A 20,421-nucleotide genomic window follows, 5' to 3' on the forward strand; every position below is an offset into this window, starting at 1 on the left:
AAGTAATCCTTATCTGGTCCCAGCATTGAAAACGTTTAAGTGCTGTAAGCTGTTGTAGCCACATCTCTTGCAACAAGGACGTCATTTGAGTTAAACGCCATTCCCATTTTAATAAGCGCAAGGCCGCCCTACAACAGTGTATGGCTACTCAAGAGCAAGAGGGCACCTCGTTGGATATTTTACCACCATACAGTAGACCAAGAAGACCATTAAAACTCATTGAATAAATCTCAAGTAGGTAGGCAGGGTCATCCCAGCCCCTTGCAAATCAATCTTTGACAGACACCAGCTGTGCCGCAAGATAGTAAATATATAGGTCTTGAATACCCAACTCCCCGCCTCAAAAGGAGATTTCCGCACAGAGTTGAAGGCTACCCTTGTTCCATATGAAAGTCGTAATTTTAGACGGTAGTGTTCGGAACCACTCCTGTGGTAATCAATAGGGGAAGTTTGCCAAAACATAAAGATAGCGAGGGAGCCACATCATTTTGGAAAGAGTGGTGTGCCCCATTGGGTTTAAGGGCAGACCCCTCCATCGTTGTAGGTCTCGGTCAAAGACCGAGGTCAAGCCTCTGAAGTTAAGTTGCCATGCCAATTCAGGGAGGTGTGATATGTGAACCCCTAGATATTTGAAGGCAATTCTCTGCACTGGGAAGTTGGGGCACCAGCAGCTCTCCTCTGTGTCGCCCATCACAGCCACCAGGGTTGACTTACTAGAATTGACAAAAAGCCCAGAGATCTCCCCGTACAGATCCAGTAACTCCAGGTACCTAGGACCCAAGTAGGTGGGTCGCCCAAGAACACCAGAACATCATCAGCATATAATGCCACTCTGTCTTCTAGTCCTTCCCCCCCATCTCCAGCCCCACATCAGAGGGTCAAAGCTCAACAAGCACACCTATATAGCTAGTGTGAAGAGCAACAGGGAGCGGGTCATCCCTGGTACGTTCCCCTCTGAATCTGAAATTGGGATGGGGAGGTGTGGGGGGGACAAAACTCAGTTTACCCGGACCTTGGCTGTTGGTCTTTGATATAGAAAGTGGATCATTTTGCGAAGATCTGTTCCCAGCCCATACGCAATAGGACCACCTACATAAATTCCCATGAGATCGTGTTGAGTGCTTTACAGAAATCAATGAGAAGCAGGGCCAGTTTACCATACAGCTGTGGGCTTTTGGAACGAGCTGCCTGGAGCCGACGGATACAGTGCCGAGTACTTATTTGGTCTCATTTCTACGCCATGTGCAGTGGTGTCAATGCAAGTTCCTTGTAGTTTTGTAACAATACGTCAGTGTCTGTGGCAAGAATTGAGAATGGGGGTAACACAAGAGACCAGACCGACATGTATGAGACCACAGAGGAAGTGTTCAGAATGTTAAAATAAACAGGAAGAAACACTGGACGCATGTATTTACATCACATTTTTTACACGCATATACTTAAAACACATTTCAGCATAACGTAATGAAATCAATATTTATTGCTGACTCGTTTGTTTACACTGCTTATTTTTTATGAATAAAACTGACTATTTTTATAATACTTTTTTTTTAAAAGAAATGATTGAGTGACATTTTTTAAAGTGTGCTTAATCCAAAATTGCATTTCTAAAGGCCAAAATAATGCTTATCCTCTTTGAAATTCTTTCAATGAAAATTAATATTAAATGTATTATAATTCGTTTCAACATTTTATCCAAAATAGTTTACAAATTGGGAAATATGGAAATACATTTAAGTTCAGTTTAATAAATTTGTATTCATCTAGTAGATTTATGCTTAGGTGGAAATGAAATTGTACACCTTTTAACTTGTTTCACATTTTTTTCGTGAACTAGCAATGGTAGTGATTTTTTTTTTTTTAAAGCATTAATTAGTTGCATAATCCATTTTGCGAGCATTTCATATTTACACACTGTTTAGCTTTTTTTGTTTATTTGAAATACGCACTTCCATATAAAGCTTCTCACGGTAACTAGTAATAAATGAATAGTTATATGAAATGCATGCAGTGTTTATGGATATGAGATGCAAATAATTCGTTGTGAATGTATTTAATCAAAAATGATTTGTAGTCAAGGTAACATACTTTTTTCCTGACTTTCACTGTTACTTTATTTTGGAACCATCCTCCGTCACCTTCTTTCTGATGGATACAACTACCTGTGGATTCCTCACCTCATGAATACTCCCATGGCGCCAGCATTCGACGGAAATCTTCTTACTAGTCTCTGCACGTCGACGAGGACGTCACTGTAGCCCACGCGACGCCGTCTGACGTCATACAGGCAATAAGAGGTCCTCGACGACGTGCGGACGTCAGTTCCCTTTTTTCCGTGCATTCGAAACGGTTATCTTCGAGGGAGCAACTGTTACTCTTGACGGTTACAGTGTATATCTTGCTGCGTACTCTTTCTCTGTGGAAATAATGTCGCAGAGAAAGTCTGGATTTAAGCCTTGTCGTGAGTGTGGAGGCAAGATGTCGGTGACGGATCCTCATTCCGATTGCCTTTGGTGTTTGAGTTCCGACCACGACGTCTCGACTTGTGATTCATGTCAGCACATGAATCCGAAGGCCCTTAAAGAACGTGAGGCGAAGCTGTTTATGGCCAAGTCAAAGGAGAAGCATCACAAGAAGTCTTCTCCAAGACATCGGCGTCATCGAGACTCCCGGCGCCGTAGAGAATCTCGGCGTCATTCAAGGGAGGCTCGTTCCAGGTCTCCGGATCGGCGCCGAAGGACATGGGAGGTCAGCCCCACGGTGACGCCGCATCCTTCGACGCCGTTGCCCTCTCCGGCGTCTCCAACTTCGCCTGGACAGGCGTCGGTGATTGAGGTATTGGAGCCTCAAGTGTTTTCTCTGGCGCAGACGCCGAGGCCGGCGTCGGGGTCGCCTCCGAGACAGGCACCCCAGTATCCGGCTTTTCCCACCCCTGGAGCCGATAGTTCCGCATTCTTGAATGCGATGTATGCCATCTTCCAACAGATGGCTCCAGGGGGTGCTCCGGCTGGGCCTTTGGCCTTTTCTTTGGGTGATCCTGCGCCTCTTCGGCCGGCACCCTTTATGCCCTTTCTCCCGTTTGGGAACGTGGGCTCGGCGCCAGTGTCGGCGCCGGTGGCCGCTCCGGTGGCTTCGGAGGGATTGGCCCCAGGGATTTCCATCCCGTCGACGTCGAGATTTCGGCCTGTGACTCCGGTGGGTCCATCCGTTTCAACTGATCTTCAGTCGGCGCCGAAGTTACCTGTGGCGCCGGATGCGGCGTCGGTGGCTTCGGAAGATCGGCGCCGATCTCCGACTTCGGCGGAGGTATTGTCGACTCCGCGGATTGAGCAACGACTGCATTCAAGGAGGCGTGCTCTCCGGGTACTAGAAGAGCAGGAGTACCAACGAGCCCTAGAGGAAGGAGAGCTAGAGGACTCGGGTGATGGGCTGCGTGGACTGGAGTCGGCCAGTGGGCTGGACACTTCCCCTGAGTGGGACCTTTCGTCCCCGGGGGAATATACTGAGGAAGCTGCTTCCTTCCATACAGTGGTACGGAAGGCAGCTAGTTTTTTGGACCTGCCTTTGCCGGTGGTGGAGGCGAAACAAAACCTTTTGACAGAGGTGTTGCATCCGGCCTCAGCCGCGGCGGAGCCTCTGTTACCTTTTAATGACGCTCTGCTGGATCCGGTTTTAGAGGTGTGGAAGAGGCCGGCATCTTCCCCAGCAGTTCACAGAGCCGTGGCCAGGAGGTATCGGACGGCTCCAACTGATCCTGGTTTCCTATCTAGGCACCCTACGCCGGAGAGCTTGGTTGTGCAGGCCTCCTGTTCGTCCAAGTCAGCGCCTGGTTCTTTTCCGACGGTGCCTGGGGACAGAGATTCAAAAAAGCTAGAGGCGCAGTCGAAGAAGATTTTTTCGTCCTGCAGTCTGGCGTTAAAAGCCACCAATGCAACCTGTATCCTGGGGAGGTATATTCATGCTCTGATGGATGACATCTCCTCTTCGTTTACAGAGCTTCCCCAGGGTCTTTTGGATCTTGTCTCTGATGCCCAGGCTGCTGCGACCCAAATTATCCAGACGGGACTGGATACCACCGACTCGGTAGCCAGAGCAATGGGCACAACTGTGGTGGAAAGGAGACAGGCCTGGCTCCGTAACTCGGGCTTTTCGGCAGATGTACAGTCCACATTGTTGGATCTCCCGTTTGATGGGGACAAACTGTTTGGGGCTAAGGCTGATTCGGCCTTGGAACGTTTTAAGGAGAGCAGGGCCACGGCTAAGTCGTTGGGACTCCAAGCTCCTTCTTCCACGGCCTCTTCCAGATTCTTCAGGTGGTTTCGTGGATTTGGGTGTGGCTCTTCCTCCTCTTCCTTTCGGGGAAGATATCAGCAACCTTCCTCTTCCCATCCCTATAGATCTTTTAGGGGGAGGGGTAGGGTCCGCACCAGGGGAGCCTCTCAGCAGCACTCTGCCTCTTCCTCATCCTCTGGCGGGGTGCAGCAGGGGAAGCAGCCTTAGGCTTCCACCATTTCCCACTCACTCCTCTCCTGTAGGGGGAAGATTACAGCATTTTCTCACCAAATGGGAGACTGTTACGTCGGACACTTGGGTTCTCAGTGTTGTGGGAAAAGGCTACACCCTTCCCTTTCGGGGGTTTCCGCCCCTCATCCCGCCCCGCCCTTCGTATTGTTCACAAGAACACCTCCTGTTGCTAGAACAGGAGGTAGAAGTCCTCCTTTTAAAGGGCGCGGTGGAGTTGGTCCCGGAGCAGGAAAGGGGTCAAGGAGTTTACTCAAGGTATTTCCTGATTCCCAAGAAGGATGGTCGTTTGAGACCAATTCTGGACCTGAGGATCTTGAATTGGTTCCTCAAGCAGGAAAAGTTCAAGATGCTGACCCTAGCACAGGTGCTTTTTGCGTCATCTGCAGTCAACAACCCAGTTGTTGTTCGACCTGGGCTTTTCGGTGAACGAGCCCAAATCTCACCTAGAGCCCTCTCGGCGCCTCCTGTTCATAGGGGCAGTACTGGATACAACATTGGGTCGGGCCTTTCCTCCGCCTCAGCGGATTCAAGATATTCAGGATTTGGTTCCAATGTTTCGAAATGGAGCGGTAGTTCCAGTCCTCAAGGTCCTTCGTCTGCTCGGTCTTTTTGCCTCCTGCATTCTGTTGGTCACGCATGCTCGCTGGCACATGAGGGCTCTTCAGTGGTGCCTCCGAAGGCAGTGGTCTCAACACAGAGGGGATCTAGAGGGTACTGTCAAGATCTCCAGAGATGCTGCTGTGGATTTGAAGTGGTGGATTGCAAGCAACAATCTTTCACAAGGAAAGCCGTTCCAGCAGTCGCCACCAGTGGCCACAGTCATAACGGATGCTTCCACTCTAGGGTGGGGAGCTCATCTGGGGGATCTGGAGATCAAAGGTCTTTGGTCTCCAGAGGAACAGATTTTTCACATCAATCTGTTAGAGTTACGGGCTGTACGTCTGGCTCTCAAGGCCTTCCTCCCTTCCCTTCGTGGTCAGTCGGTACAGGTCCTAACGGACAATACTACCACGATGTGGTACATAAACAAGCAGGGAGGAGTGGGGTCGTACCTTCTCTGCAGAGAAGCTCTTCGACTATGGTCCTGGGCAAAGGACCATCGGATTTGCTTGATAGCAAACCATCTGGCCGGAGTTTTGAACGTGCGTGCGGACAGTCTCAGTCGCCACTTCTCGGCAGACCACGAGTGGCGTCTCCATCCAGATCAAGTCCGTTTAATCTTCCAGAAGTGGGGGTTTCCTCGGGTAGATCTGTTCGCCACTCGAGAGAACGTGCATTGTCCGTTGTTCTGCAGCCTTCAGTATCCGATGCAGGAAGCGTTGGGGGTCGCGTTTCAAATGACCTGGTGCGGCCAGTTGCTTTACGCGTTTCCTCCCATACCCTTGATTCCTCGAGTATTGAGGAAGATTCGCCAAGACCGGGCTCTAGTAATCTTAATAGCTCCGGATTGGCCAAGGAGGGTGTGGTACTCCGACCTTCTCCAACTCTCAATGTGCCCGCCGCTCCGTCTCCCTTTCAGGGCAGACCTCCTCTCACAGTCGCAGGGGCAGGTTCTACACCCCAACCTCCAGAGTCTGCACCTACATGCCTGGAGATTGAACGGGGCAACCTGAGTTCCTTCTCTCTCCCGCCTGAGGTAGTGGATGTTATATTAGCGGCCAGGCGACACTCCACTAAATCTATCTACGCTAATAGGTGGTCTAAATTTGTTGCGTGGTGTGTAGAGAGGCAGATTGATCCTTTACATGCTCATCTATCGGACGTTTTGTCTTTTGCTCTATCTCTGGCGCAGAAAGGTTGTGCAGTGGCTACCATTAAAGGTTATTTATCGGCCTTGTCAGCCTTCATATGTCTTCCAGACCAACCATCTTTATTTAAATCCCCTATTGTTATCAGATTCTTGAAAGGTCTTCTAAATCAATATCCTCCAAAGCCATTCGTTATGCCGCAATGGGATTTGTCCTTAGTCCTGACTTTCCTTATGGGGTCCCCTTTTGAACCTATGCATTCTTGCCCCTTGAGGTATTTGGTTTTAAAAACAGTCTTCCTGATAGCTATAACATCAGCAAGGAGAGGGAGTGAGTTGCAGGCCTTATCAGTAAAACCCCCTTATACAACTTTTTATGGGGATAAGGTGGTGTTGAGGACCAAGGCTGCTTTCCTCCCGAAGGTTGTTTCACCCTTCCATTTGGCTCAGGCAATTACTTTGTCCACGTTCTATCCTCCGCCTCATCCTTCCAAAGAGGAAGAAAGACTGCACCGTCTGGACCCAAAGAGAGCGTTGAGCTTCTTTATAGATAGAACAAGGGATTTCAGGCTGGAGGATCAGCTGTTTATTGGATACGTGGGCAAGAGGAGAGGAAAGGCAGTCCACAAGAGAACACTATCCAGGTGGGTTGTTCTTTGCATTAAAATATGTTACTCTTTGGCAAAGAAGGAACCTTCTGAGGGCATTAGAGCTCATTCCACCAGAGCTAAGTCGGCCACTTCGGCCTTAGCCAGAGGTGTTCCTGTGGTCGACATCTGCAAGGCCGCAACTTGGTCGTCCCTTCACACTTTTGCAAAACATTACTGTTTAGATTCTGAGGTTAGAAGGGACGGCCATTTTGCACGGTCAGTGCTGCAGGATTTCTTGGTTTGACCATTTAGGCACCCACCGCCGGGCGTGGTACTGCTTTGGGACTCTATTCATGAGGTGAGGAATCCACAGGTCGTTGTATCCATCAGAAGAACGAGTTACTTACCTTCGGTAACGACTTTTCTGGTGGATACATTAGCTACCTGTGGATTCCTCACGGTCCCACCCGCCTCCCCGTTGCCTTTATGGTCTTGCCAAGTAATCCTTGAGTGCGCTCCTCTTGGTCTTTGAGGGTGCAATAGATGTATATATAATATATTTATATATATATATGTATATATCTTTATGTATATACTTGGTGTGTGTATATATTTTAAAAGAGAGAGTTTTATATATATATATATATATATATATATGTACATAAAAAGATTTACAGTTATTCATACAATGTGGTGTATTTTTACAATATAATGGATGTTGCCTTGCTCTTTCATTGCATTGCCTGGTTGTTCTCATGCACGTAAAAAATGATTGGTACTGACGTCCGCACGTCGTCGAGGACCTCTTATTGCCTGTATGACGTCAGACGGCGTCGCGTGGGCTACAGTGACGTCCTCGTCGACGTGCAGAGACTAGTAAGAAGATTTCCGTCGAATGCTGGCGCCATGGGAGTATTCATGAGGTGAGGAATCCACAGGTAGCTAATGTATCCACCAGAAAAGTCGTTACCGAAGGTAAGTAACTCGTTCATTAGGCACATATCTTGAGACCTTCCCTACAAATGTTCTTTGTACAGTGCTTGTTAACAACCAATATAACATCCCACATCCAAGTAATGTGGCAGCAAATGACATTCTGCTAACATTCCAGTACCAATGAGAGGCAGCCAAGAACAAATGACATACTGCTAACATTCCAGTACAATGAAAGGCAACTTGTCAGTCTATTTACAATCCACCAGAGGGATTTCCTTCTACCCTAAAACAGCCTCTGGAGCTGGGAAATAGTTTCCCCAGCTCCTGAGGCTGTTTTTGGTTCTCAGGGAAATGACAATCAGCAGGCACAGCACACTGATGTAATTTCACTTTCACTGCCTAGGTGCTCGCCGCAGGACGACGACCCCAAAGCAGAGATCCACTCCACTAGGCAATAGGGAGAAGGGAAGGTCCCCTTGGGCTAGGGTTTTTGCTCCCCACCCTCCCACACCCTTATTATTTTGACCAGTTCAGTCCTTCTGGCCCCCCTGGGGTCAGATGGGGCAATAGCCCACTAGGCACCAGTGTTTTTTTTTTTTTTTTTTTTCTTCAAACCTAGTGGTGAGGGCTGCCCAAAATGGGCATGTCCATGCCCCCACCCAGCCCAAACAGAAATGTACACAGTCTTTCTGTCCCCACTCCCTGCCCCCCCCAGTGGGGGCAGATTGGGTTATTGCCCCTGATCTGCCTCCGGGAGGGGGGCAGAAAGTAACTAGACAACAGGAATTTCTTTTATAAAAGAGGCTTGGGGACTGTCCACAATGGGCAAGGCCATGCCCCCACCCTAGGCAGAAAGCTCACTGGGCACCAGAGATGTTTTTTGTTTCATACCTAGGGGTGGGTGTTGCCCGAAATGGGCACAGTTATTACCTGAGATCTTTGGCGGGAGAGGGGGTCAAAAAGCCCACTAGAAACTAGGGAATTATAAAAAATAAAAAAAGACAAAATTAAAAAAAGATGGGTGGGGCATAGCCATTCCCCCGCACCAAATAAATTGGGACAAAGTCTTTCTGCCCTCCCCTAGGGAGCAGATGGGAGTTATTTACCCCCGATCGCCCCCCGGATCCCTGGGGGGGGGAGCAGACAGCCCACTCGACACTAGCAAATTAAAAAAAAAAACAGAGGAGTGGGGGCTGTCCACCACCATGGGCATGGTTATACCCCTACCATCTCATCCCAATGGCAAGCAAGAGGGCATTTGACCCTTGTTGGTGTTGATTTGACATATCAACCAGGAGAGCCTTGCTAACTCCCAAAAATATTCATCTTACAATATGAACAGCTGCACTTTTTGGGCTTGCATAGGCTGCCATCTAGAAGAACCTACCAGACCCAAACACTTCAGAAAACTAGACATATAGGGGAGTCCAGGATGGTGTGCTTCATGCACCTTACACCATGTTCTCACCCACAATGCCCTGCAGACCTCCACCTTTGCCTGAATTCACACATTTTCCCTACATTTCTGTGATGGAAACTTCCGGAATCTGCAGGAATCCACAAAATTCCTACCACCCAGCATTGCCACACCTGGGCTGATAAAAAGTCTACCCCACTTGTATGGCTCAGCTTAGGGCCAGTGACGGGAAGGGATTCAACCGAAGTCAGTAGGAGTCTCCATGCAATTGCTACCACTGTCCTTGGTTTGATCTGTTCCTGTCATGGCACTAAGTCTAGTCACTCAGGTGGGGCAGCAGGCTTATCGCCAAAGGTGGGGCAATGCTGGGTGGTAGGAATTTTGTGGATTCCTGCAGATTTCACAAGTCCCACTCACAGAAATGTAAAGTAAATGTGTGATTTCAGGCAAAGTGTGATGTTTGCTGAGCATTACGTTTTGGCATGTTTCCTGTCACAGGCACTAGGTCTACCCACACAAGTGAGGTACCCTTTTTGTCAGGAGAATTGGGGGAATGGCGGGTGTGAGGAGGTTTGGGGCTTCCAGCAGATTCCAGAACTTTCCATCACAGAAATATGACAAAAATTCGTTTTTTGGTCAAAGTTTGGGGTTTGCAAGAAATTCTGGGTAAAAAATAAATAAAAAATATGGTGAGAGACACACAAGTCAGCCCATCCTAGTTACCCCTAGTTGTCTAGAGTTAAAACATTTACAGGTTGGCTATGTTTCCCTGGGTGCCGTCTGAGCCAGTGTCCAAAATCTAGAGCTACCCATATCTGAAAAAGAGGGTTGGTTTTTGTTGGAAAAAAACGTGCCTTGTCCATGTTGCGTTTTAGACCGTTTACTGTTGTGGCCACTAGGCCTACGCACACAAGTGAGGTACCATTTTAATTGGGAGGCTTGTAGGAGCATAGAATAGTAGAACATTTGTTATTACTAATTGGATGTCACTGCATTTGTGCCTTTCAAATGTAAGCCAGTGTAGGAGAAAGATGACATTTCGAAAAACACCCTCCAAATCATACGTTAGTACAGTTACCTACAAATTCAGAGATGTAGAACTAACCAATGCTTCTAAACTCTATATCTTGTGCCGATATTAGAAATACATACGTTTTCTTGATTCCCATTTTTCACTCCGCCTATTTCACAGAAGAATTGGCCTGTACTCAATGAAAAGCGTTTGTGTGCTGCATGCTCATGCATGCAGCTCATGCATGCTCTGGGTAGCTTGGGTTCTTGCAGGATCTACAAACCCTATATATCCCTGCAACCAGAAGGATCTAGCAAACTTGATGGTATATTGCTATTGTCAATCAGCCATTGTGACATAAAGAAGAAAATGTCACAAATGCTTGTTTTTTCTACTTATTTTTAATATTTATTTGTTTCAACAGTTGTTTCCCTTGTGAAAACCTTGAAGGATCTACACATAAGACACCCTGCTGAATTCGGAATTTTGTCTAATTTTCAGGAATCTATAGCTTTTCTGGATCACCCATGGGTTTCCACCACAAACTAAGTAGGTTGAGAGCGCAAAAAATAGGGAAAGTAGGTTACCGCTTAGAAAAATGAAAAAACTGTGGTACAAAATTAGTTCTTTTTATTCAACTCTGCATGTTCCTCAACGCTGGGAAGATTGCACCTTTAGTACAGCAAACCGTTTGTGGATGCCATTGTTAGGGGGAAAAAACAGACACTTTTATCTGGAGCACTTTTTTCCCTATTTTATTTTTTTTAACAAACTTTTGCCCATTTTCTTGGTCCCCTCCTGGCACATCTACTAAACCTCTGTATCTTTAGAATGTCCATGATGTTTGGAAAAAAGGAAGTACATTTGGGGTGGATAGCTTATGTAGACAAAAAGTTAAGCACAAAGTTAATATCTCTCATTGAAGCATTTTAGGTACTCGAGGGTGGAGAACATCCTCATGGTGCCCATTAAGAGGTTTGCATGTCCCTGAAGTATGAATTTGGGACTTCTCAAATGAAGTTGGACTTCTTATATTTAGTGCTGAGGCACTGCTAATTAGGAAACAATGCACATATTTTATGATTAAGCTAGAGGTTACTATGTTGGTTTGGTGAAAAGGAAAATTAGTGAAACTGATGATGACCCATTTTCGACCAACTGGTTTCATCTCCTTTCTCACCATGAATGATTTTTCCCAAGCTGATGAATCTGACCTAATGGAAGTCCTTCTAGGTGAACAAAATGATTTTTTTTTTTTTCTTGCGGTCCCGTTGCTGTTGAATGTTCTTGTTTTCTCCTGTTGTCTGTTGCCTTCTTTCTGATTCCCCTTTGTTTTTGTTTTTCCTTACATATATATATATTTTTAGGTTTAAGTACTTGTACCTGTAGTGGGTATTGGCTGGCTTTCTTGCCACTCTCAGTTGTGTGCTTCTTATTAAGTAGCTTTCCTTCATTTTCGTATGCTTGTCGCTCCCCTGGAACATAGGTTAATTACCATCCTTTTGATTAGATGACTTGCATCCTTTCATTAGTCATATGCAGGGAAGTACTTTAATCTTGTTTATTTACCACTCTATGGGAGTGCTTGTGTTTTCTTACTCACTTCCCCACATGCTGCTCTCCTCAGCCCTGTGCTCTTCTTGTTGCCCCCCTCCCCTGGCTTTAGCCTCCTGCTTCCCACCCCCACCTGCACTAAAGTTCACTATCTTTGGCTTTTTTTCCAAGATTCACTTTGAGGGCCTGGCATGACACTACAGAGTCCGGTTAGATGCCAGGCTGCTCTTTTTTCAAAATGCACTTAAGGCCATGGTTAAAAAGTTTTTTGTTTTTAATCTTTGTTTTTACTTTATTGATCCAAGACTGGCGTCTACCATCTTGGAACAGTAATTAAAAAACAAAACAAAATTGACACCATAGCCATGCCCTATGTGCGCATGTGTGGTGGTGCATGTATGTCTTCACGCTGAGACTCTGTAGTGTCATGACGCATACATGTGCTTGCTTCATGATGCATGTACGAGTACACATCACAACTTTGTATCCCCATCCTGTCATACCCTGACTGTTGTTTGTGTTTTTGTACCATTTCACTGACTTGTACGTCTGGCCTCTAATAGATTCTCAATAACCACCCACAAGCCCCTTACCGTGAAATCCCTTTGTTGTTTATTTTTTAACCGTATGTTTATCTAAACACTTTTGCAAAAATGGTTTTCCACACCTTGCCATTTCTGTGACATGGATTTCCACCAGTCTGAATCGTCAGGCTGGTGTTCACCATTTTAGATTTTCGTATAGTTTATTTACAGCTGTGCCAGTTAGAGAAGTTGGAGACCAGTGCATACTGTTGCTGTAGCTCTTTGAACTGTTACAGTACTGTGAAGACAGGTCGGTGAGTTCCCAGGTTGCCTCTGCCACTAGTGGTACAGACCCAAACCTAGAAATAAATCCTAAGTGGCATTGAGGGAACTAATAAAGTGAAAACTGAGCAAGGAGCGTTAGTAATGGGGCCACATAAATAGTTTTACGGGCCATGAAGGTTGGTGATAAGACAGCTTGTGGAGTCAGCATATCCAGCATGTGTGCATCTGAACTCATCTAACAGGTATATGTGCATTTCCTGAAAGCCTGTCTCGATTCTTCGATGGGTCAGCAAGCTCCTCCCTGGCGTAGAGATTGACATGGATGTATCAATAGCTGTAAACCTTGGTGATGATGTACCTAAAAGGACTGGACAGCCATGAAGATTGATAATTTGCATGCGAGAATTCGGAAAGAAATAGGAGTGTTAACGCAGGAAAATCTAGGTGATGCAGTAATCTCAGGAAAGCACTACCAAAATGTTAATGGGAATTTTGGAGTTTGGGTCCCTAAACTAGGGTCTTCACTTTGTTCTTAGGGTACTCTGTAAGTTGATGTGTAGCTCATAAACCAGTTTCTCATGGCAAGGGTACTGTGTCCCTTAAAGCTATGCTAACAAACGCTTTCTGCCCACAGCCCTAAGATTTGGCTGTGCCTGCCAACTGCACACCGTGTACCAGACAGCTGAGCTGCCAGACACACATCAGATGCTGCGTCAGACATGTCGTGACTTTGCAGAGAAAGAACTGGCTCCCATTGCGGGTCAGCTCGACAAGGAACACCGCTTCCCTGCAGACCAGGTATTGGAGACCTCAACCTGGGGACCCAGTAGGCTGGGCCTTCATTTTGTGTTTCCACAGTTTAGCTGTGATGATTCATCACTGTTGCAAACTCTCTACTCATGATGTTTTTAGCCACTGCTTTCCGCCTGCTGCTGTCTCTTGTCTGCTTCTAATTGAATACATTGGCTTCTTGTTCTTTCCTTCGCGCTTCAGGATTTAAAGACTCTTGAACTATTAAGTAGCACAGAGAGTGGATGCTTCTCTAAGGATGGGGACTGATCATTGCATATGGAGGTAAACGGCATATAGTTTTGGTGTGTTTTAAGACATTTCTTCCATTCTTAAGGTTAGATCTTTTTGAAACAAGATTTGTAATACCATCTCACTCGAGTGATGCAGCAAGAGTGTGACAGAGTCTAAAGGCACTGACCAGCCTCCCTACGTCATCCGCTTCAGTGGCAGCAGCGGTTCACCCTCAGTCAGAGCCCGACATACTTTCATGGAGCCTCGCAGGCTGTCATCCACAGATGTGTTACTTCATGCTGTCTTTCAAGTTATCCCATTCGTATGCTCTTTCTTCTGTTTCTCCACCCCGGTGTCTGCGCATGTGTCACCTGTAAGCATCATTGGTGGGTGCCATTTCTGACAGTCACCTTAGTGTTTATCCCAGAGGTGCTTAACTCATGCATGGGTACAGTTACCAGTGAGGGTGGTTGTAGACAAGATGGAGAGACGGGACATCTGGTCACACTGTCCTCCCTATCGGCATTATTGCAAGGCTTGCATGTTTAGTTTTAGAACTTTGTTAAAACAAATCTGGAATGTTTGCCACGTCCTTTTGAGAGGAGTGTTATGGCAGCTACTGCTGTCTTTTGAGAGTGTGCTGTTTGACAGTGGTTCCGGGCATAATTAGGTGCAGAACCCGTGGGAAAACCATACAATTAACAATTTCAACTGCAAACTTTTTTTTTTTTTTTTTTTTTTTTTTTTTACATTAAGGGATGTGCTGTAAAGTTTTATTAGCAGCAAAATACAGTGCAAAAATGTACTTTCAAGTAACAAATGGTGCAAAGTAGTCTCCCCGTAGCAGAGAAGTACAGCTCGGAATGCCTTCCTTCCTTTTTTTTTTTTTAAACCAACTTTATTGCCTTTTGAAACAGATATTAGCGTTGTTGTACAAGTGATCTTCTCGGTACAAGAAGCAATAGTTTTAAACATTGGTCATTCCAGTACAGTGGTGTTTTGATGGTTAGGACACAGCCTCAAGAAGAGAGATAGTGAAAGCATACAATTCATCACTGCTGTGGTCATAATAAATTCTGTCTGTTACATCTTACAGTCAACTCTGTGGAACCTCCCCGTCCCCCCAAAAAAATTGACATCTTCCCCTTATAGCACATGATTTATGAAGAATGTAAGTGTCATCGGGCAATACATAATATGGTCATCTGGGACCGGGAGCGTCGTAGTATTTGTGACATGGCTATAACTTGTGACAAAGAGGGCCCGCGCCCTCTGTAGCCCGTGTGTGCTTACCCACGTTGATATGGCAGTGTCAGCTACCTGTTGGGGCAATGTCACTGTGCCCAGTGTCGTCTCTTACACTATGGATTGATTAGGTAATATCATCATTAGGATCTTCTTGGGCTTTAAAGGACTCCTATAGTTCGTCCCACTCCATTGCAGTCAGCCTCTTCCGCAGTCCCCTATACTCCTCCCTGCGGAGAGCTGTGCTCTCTGCCAGTCCCCACCTCTCCACTTCTTCCTTCTTCCTTCCTACAGTAGCAAACTTTTAAATCAGACTTACCTTCCCTTGTTCTATTGCAGTTTTGTGCTTCCATCAAAATAGATTGGTTGCAGATCATGTAATACAGTGGCATTGCATTTGTTTTCCAAGCAGGGATGTGAATGTGAATGCAGCCATAACTGAGGGTGTGCTTTAGTGATCCTTCTTATCATCTGCTCTATTTCTTTTGCATTCTCGCTCCCTTCTCTTGCATTTGTTTCTGTCTCCTGTACTGCTACCCATGACGGTATTTTTCTCTCCAGTTTAGTTACCTAATTATCATCACTTTGTACCTATTTACATCTTCTGAGACATTTCTATCCTCTAGTTGCTAGCTAACAAGGTTGCAGTATAGTGCACCACAAGAACTCTCTTAATATATGTACAACTCATTGTATCACCCACAGGGCCCCGGTCACACTCACTGGCTAAACAAACAGAAGGTGATGGGAGGAATGGGTGGCAAGTAGTCAAAATTATATTGGCAGTAGCTTGGGATAGATTTATAAACAAGACTGGTCTTTGCCAGTTTAGTCTCCATTTACTGGGGCCTTCCGCTTCACCACCATCTTCTTCCTCTACCTGCTCTGTTTTTTTTTCTCTGCCATTGCTCTTACTTCCTGTTGTCAATGTCCTTTTTTGTCATTGTCCCTCCCGCGTGATCTTCTACTGGTGCAACCACATCATTTTATCAAATGTTACTCAATTTTGTGCTGTTGTCTCGATGTTCTCTGTGCAGGTGAAGAAGATGGGGCAGATGGGTCTCCTGTCCATCGATGTCCCAGAGGAGGATGGCGGGGCAGGGCTGGATTATTTGGCCTATTCTATTGCTCTTGAAGAGATCAGTCGAGGCTGTGCATCTACCGGAGTTATAATGAGCGTCAACAATGTGAGCCCCCTTTACTTGTGGCATGGATCCCATTACAAGCATGTCCCTTTCACACTAATCAAATTACTTACACACTATTTCTTTGCATGTTCTCACCAAACCTACTGCCGGCTGTACACATTTTGTTGTGACAACACTCATCCCACAGTGAGCCATAACAATTCAATTTCAGTCACATGTATCCAATTCCTTGCCATCCATCCTGGCAATAGCCAGTGACTAGTTATTGTTAGGTCAGCCTTACTTTTGAAAAGCCATAACCGTAGCACCGTTCAACAAATTTGCACGACACATTCCTAAAAAGGCCTATCCAGTTTTAGTTTGGCACAACAAGGTTCACGCTTATACGCTTATCCATCTGGGGGATATGGGGAGGTCTAAATACATGTGGGTGGGGTCCAAAAAAGTTGGGTTTCTCTTTTTAACTCCCAAAAGAATCTTTGATCTCCGCTGCTTGAAAAAACCCACTAAAAGTAATTACATCAAACTTGGTATGAAAGTAAACTTTACTCGGGAAACTGCCTTTGCTTGGTTTGGTGTGTACCTGTTCAGTAGTGTTTGAAAAATTAGCATTATAAAATTGTGTTAGGTGAGCTTGAAAGGGTTATACGTCGGAAGTATCTTGATAGCTGAAAATAGGTTTTATGATTTACCTGTAACTTTAGCGCCGTTTGAAACATTCACACAAAATGTCTAGCTTCTTATGCATAGCTAAGCAGATGGTTATTCCGTTTTGCTTACTCTTTTTATATATTTCTTTTTATTTATGTAGATCAAACAAGGGTGGGCCCAGTCAAAAGGGAAGGACAAAAAAGTCTTAATTTGTTAATAACTAGCATTTTTTGATAAATCCACGTAATTGTTAGTAGACGTTTTTCATGTTCAGACTTCCATGTATACTGTTTCATACGAATCCAGCCGCAAGGGAGGGATTTAAAAAGGGGGAGCAAAAACATTGCTAATAACTTTGGTGCCTGCACGAAATTTGGTGAGCTGTTTGTTAAAATCAATGTAGGGCTTTCCTGTTTTTTGTTGTTGTTTTTTTGTGTGCAGATTTGATAGTGGGGGCTTGTTCAGAACGCCATTGATTTGTTAATAACTTTGGTGCGGATTGACAGATTCGCACTACATTTTTAGACATGTTTACTTTGCTGATATAAACCCACTGAAATTCACCAGCTATGACTATCAACACGCCGTAACTTTAACTGCACCACACTCTCTAAACACCTGTTTCCCTACGGCAAAAAAAAACAAAGAAAAAAATTTAACGAGAGCAGCACGGAGGGATGCATTTAACGAGAGCAACACGGAGGGATGCACCAGTAATGTCCTGGCGGGTGTGTGATCCTAACAGTATCTAGCGAATTTTAGCCGTTTTGCACATTTTAGCCAGAACCACAGCTTCTAGCGTTTTTTTGTTGTTTTTTTTAGTGTTAAAAAGTATATATCTATAGCTCGCTATGTAAATATATTTCTCGGAAAGGATCAAAGCTATATTCCGGAGCTTTATTTCTACCATTTTATCTCCTTCTTTCTATTGATATAATCTTTCTGTTTCCAGTCCCTCTATTTAGGCCCCGTTTTGACGTTTGGGTCTGAAGAGCAGAAGCGGCGGTGGATCACGCCTTTCTGCAGCGGAGACAAAATTGGTTGCTTTGCCCTCAGCGAACCCGGTAATTGCACAAGGAGTTGTCAAACGTGTGATAGAGAAAGCAGAGGTCAAAGGGTCCTCTGTAAAGTAAAAGGTCGGCATAGTACGTGTACACATGTCCACCTTCAGAGTGGCATGGGTGTTACACAATTGTTTTTGTTTTTTAAATGTTCTTACAGAAACTTTGATACAATACTTATAACAGCATCATTCATAACTCTAGTTCCTTGGGAGGCAAACATGCAAGAAGTTTCCAAAGCTTGCAACACATTGCATGTGAACATGATATAGTGTATAATTAGTGCATCTTATTACAGGTTTTTTTTGGTAGAAAAAAGAAAACAATTTTATATACTGTCTGTCACTTACATGAGCATTTAAGCACATGGGATAACATTGCAGTGAGAGTGGTAAGCCCCTTCAGGCCATATGTTTTGATTAATGCTGCATGAAGTTTCTGGTAGACGAATGGTCACAGTCCAGGCTACTGGGTAACAACCCATGAGAGATGCAGGTCTGAGCTGCAAAGGTCTTTTGTCAATCCTGTTATCTTGTCCGGCATTCGTACACAGGGAATGGCAGTGACGCAGGCGCTGCTTCTACCATTGCACAGCTAGACGGCAGCGAATGGATACTAAATGGTACTAAGGCCTGGATCACCAATGCTTGGGACGCCTCTGCTGTTGTCGTATTCGCCACCACGAACAAGTCACTGAAGCACAAGGTAAATGGTGACACTTTTCTTTGCCCATGGTGCTTATAAAATGAATGCAGACCAGTTTTAAAAGAAAATAAAGTCTCTGGAGGTACAGTTAATGACTTTTGGTTGTATTTTTCAGGGGATTAGTGCTTTCTTGGTTCCGATGCCAACGCCTGGTCTCTCGCTGGGGAAGAAGGAAGATAAATTAGGCATTCGAGCCTCCTCCACTGCCAATCTTATCTTTGAAGACTGTCGAGTTCCGAAAGAAAATCTCTTGGGACAGCCTGGACTGGGCTTCAAGATTGCCATGGTAAGAGTGGAATGACAGGAGAGGTCAATCTAGCCCTCCTTTTTCTAATCATGATCCCACGTGTGGCTTATGACTGTATTTATCCTTTTCACTATTGTAATTCTATATTGAAGAACAATGCTAAACTGAGGGTAAAAGACAGGTCTTATTTGTTCAAGGTCTTATTGCGGTACAGAAGCGCTATGTGAGAATGTTAAATTAATGAATAATACATATTAGAATATTAGGAGCTCCATTTAAGACAATGGAGTGGATCCGGGTTTATGATGGCTGGTATAAGCCTTCTGCTCCACCATTCCAATGTTTGTCTTTCTGTTTCTCCCCTTTTAATTTAGAACTTTCTACTTTAGTGGGCTCTACCTGTTGTTAAAGGCCTTCACTCTCGTTATAGGTCCTTGCCTATGGCTGAAGCTTGTAACTCAGGTTCAGGCCTTTAACAACCGGTATAGCCCTTAGCAGTGGGTGAAAAGGCTATTGTTAAAGAACTTTGCAGCCAGATCACCCTGCACTGAAGTTGGCCAGAGATTTGGAGGGAGTTCTTACACATGCCCATCATAAACAAGCAAGGGAGGATAGTCCCAACATTTTATTGATGTTATTGACACTTTCATTATGTGTGTGATTATTTGCTTTGCTATTTTTTTTTTTTAAACCAATGAGGTGATTTCAAAGTGTTATTTCCACCCCTTTCATATATCAGTGTAGCCCACAGCTCAGACATCAAAAGATTGGTAAAGTCCCTGAACCCGAGTTATAAGCTCTAGCTGCAGATGAAGGCCTATTACAAGGGTGAAGGCCTTTAACAAATTGTATAGCTCAAAGCTAGCTGAAAAGAGAAGGGGATAGCAGGAAAAGATGCAGGAACAAATAGGATAACAGGAATTTGCAGGATATTAGGAGTGGGATCGAAGAACGAGGGAAATGTAGCATCATCCCATTTTAATGGCAAGGACTAGACAGGAGGACCACAGCCAAAGATTTGCAGTGTGGGCAAGAAAGGAACAGCAAAAGCGGGACCTGGTGGGAGACGTAAAAGGGACAATACGAAAAGCGTGCTGAGGCTGGAGTGTGTGGAAAGGGCTCGTTGATGTAGGCGAGATGGCAGAGGAGGAACTAGGCAGAAGGTATAGAAACGAACAGGGGAGGAAGTAGAGAAGGGGCAGATATATAAGAGCAAGGAAGAAGGAAAAACTGCAAACATTTCAATCTTGGGAAAAGTTTCAAGATCAATATTTAATGTTTTCCCACTCAGTATTATTGAATGTTGATATTCTAGCTCGTTATATTGGCATAGACAAACCAGCACTGCAGCTGGATCTCCCTTGAAGCAGTGCTCCTTACCAAACTGAAAGTGCTGATCACCAGTGTTGACTGCACCTTGGACACTACCTCTACATTAAACGATGAAATTGCTAGTAAGTGATTCTGGAAGACTGGTAGCATTCTGACAAGGCCCATGTGGCAGAGCAAAGATCCCAGCTGTGCTGCTGAAGCCACCAGTAAGGCACAGAAATAACCTTTGTCCTCACAATAATATTTATGTATTTGGTTTGCCGATTTACTAAGTTGAGTCTTCATCAGCTGGCACCATGAACAAAATTCCCACTTCAATCATATATCTGCCCTCCACAAATTTAGAAGTACTTCAGAATCGTGGTTTAGGTTTTTTTTCTTCTAAATTCCATTTCTGTTACAAATTGAAGGGCTGAAAGA

The 20,421-nt window shown here is 45.0% G+C and overlaps 1 protein-coding gene across 1 annotated transcript in view; it reads left to right on the top strand.

The window, feature by feature from the left end:
- The window catches only part of ACADS (acyl-CoA dehydrogenase short chain), a 67,325-nt gene that overhangs the window by 12,239 nt on the left and 34,665 nt on the right, over nt 1-20,421 (top strand). Inside the window, exons 2-6 of the mRNA XM_069215056.1 lie at nt 13,224-13,387; nt 15,895-16,044; nt 17,609-17,720; nt 18,271-18,422; nt 18,538-18,708. Of these exons, the coding sequence (XP_069071157.1) occupies nt 13,224-13,387; nt 15,895-16,044; nt 17,609-17,720; nt 18,271-18,422; nt 18,538-18,708 (749 nt within the window). The remainder of the gene's footprint in view (nt 1-13,223; nt 13,388-15,894; nt 16,045-17,608; nt 17,721-18,270; nt 18,423-18,537; nt 18,709-20,421) is intronic.

The sequence above is a fragment of the Pleurodeles waltl genome, chromosome 11 (assembly GCF_031143425.1).
Source record: "Pleurodeles waltl isolate 20211129_DDA chromosome 11, aPleWal1.hap1.20221129, whole genome shotgun sequence".
In the NCBI taxonomy this organism is placed as follows: Eukaryota; Metazoa; Chordata; class Amphibia; order Caudata; family Salamandridae; genus Pleurodeles; species Pleurodeles waltl.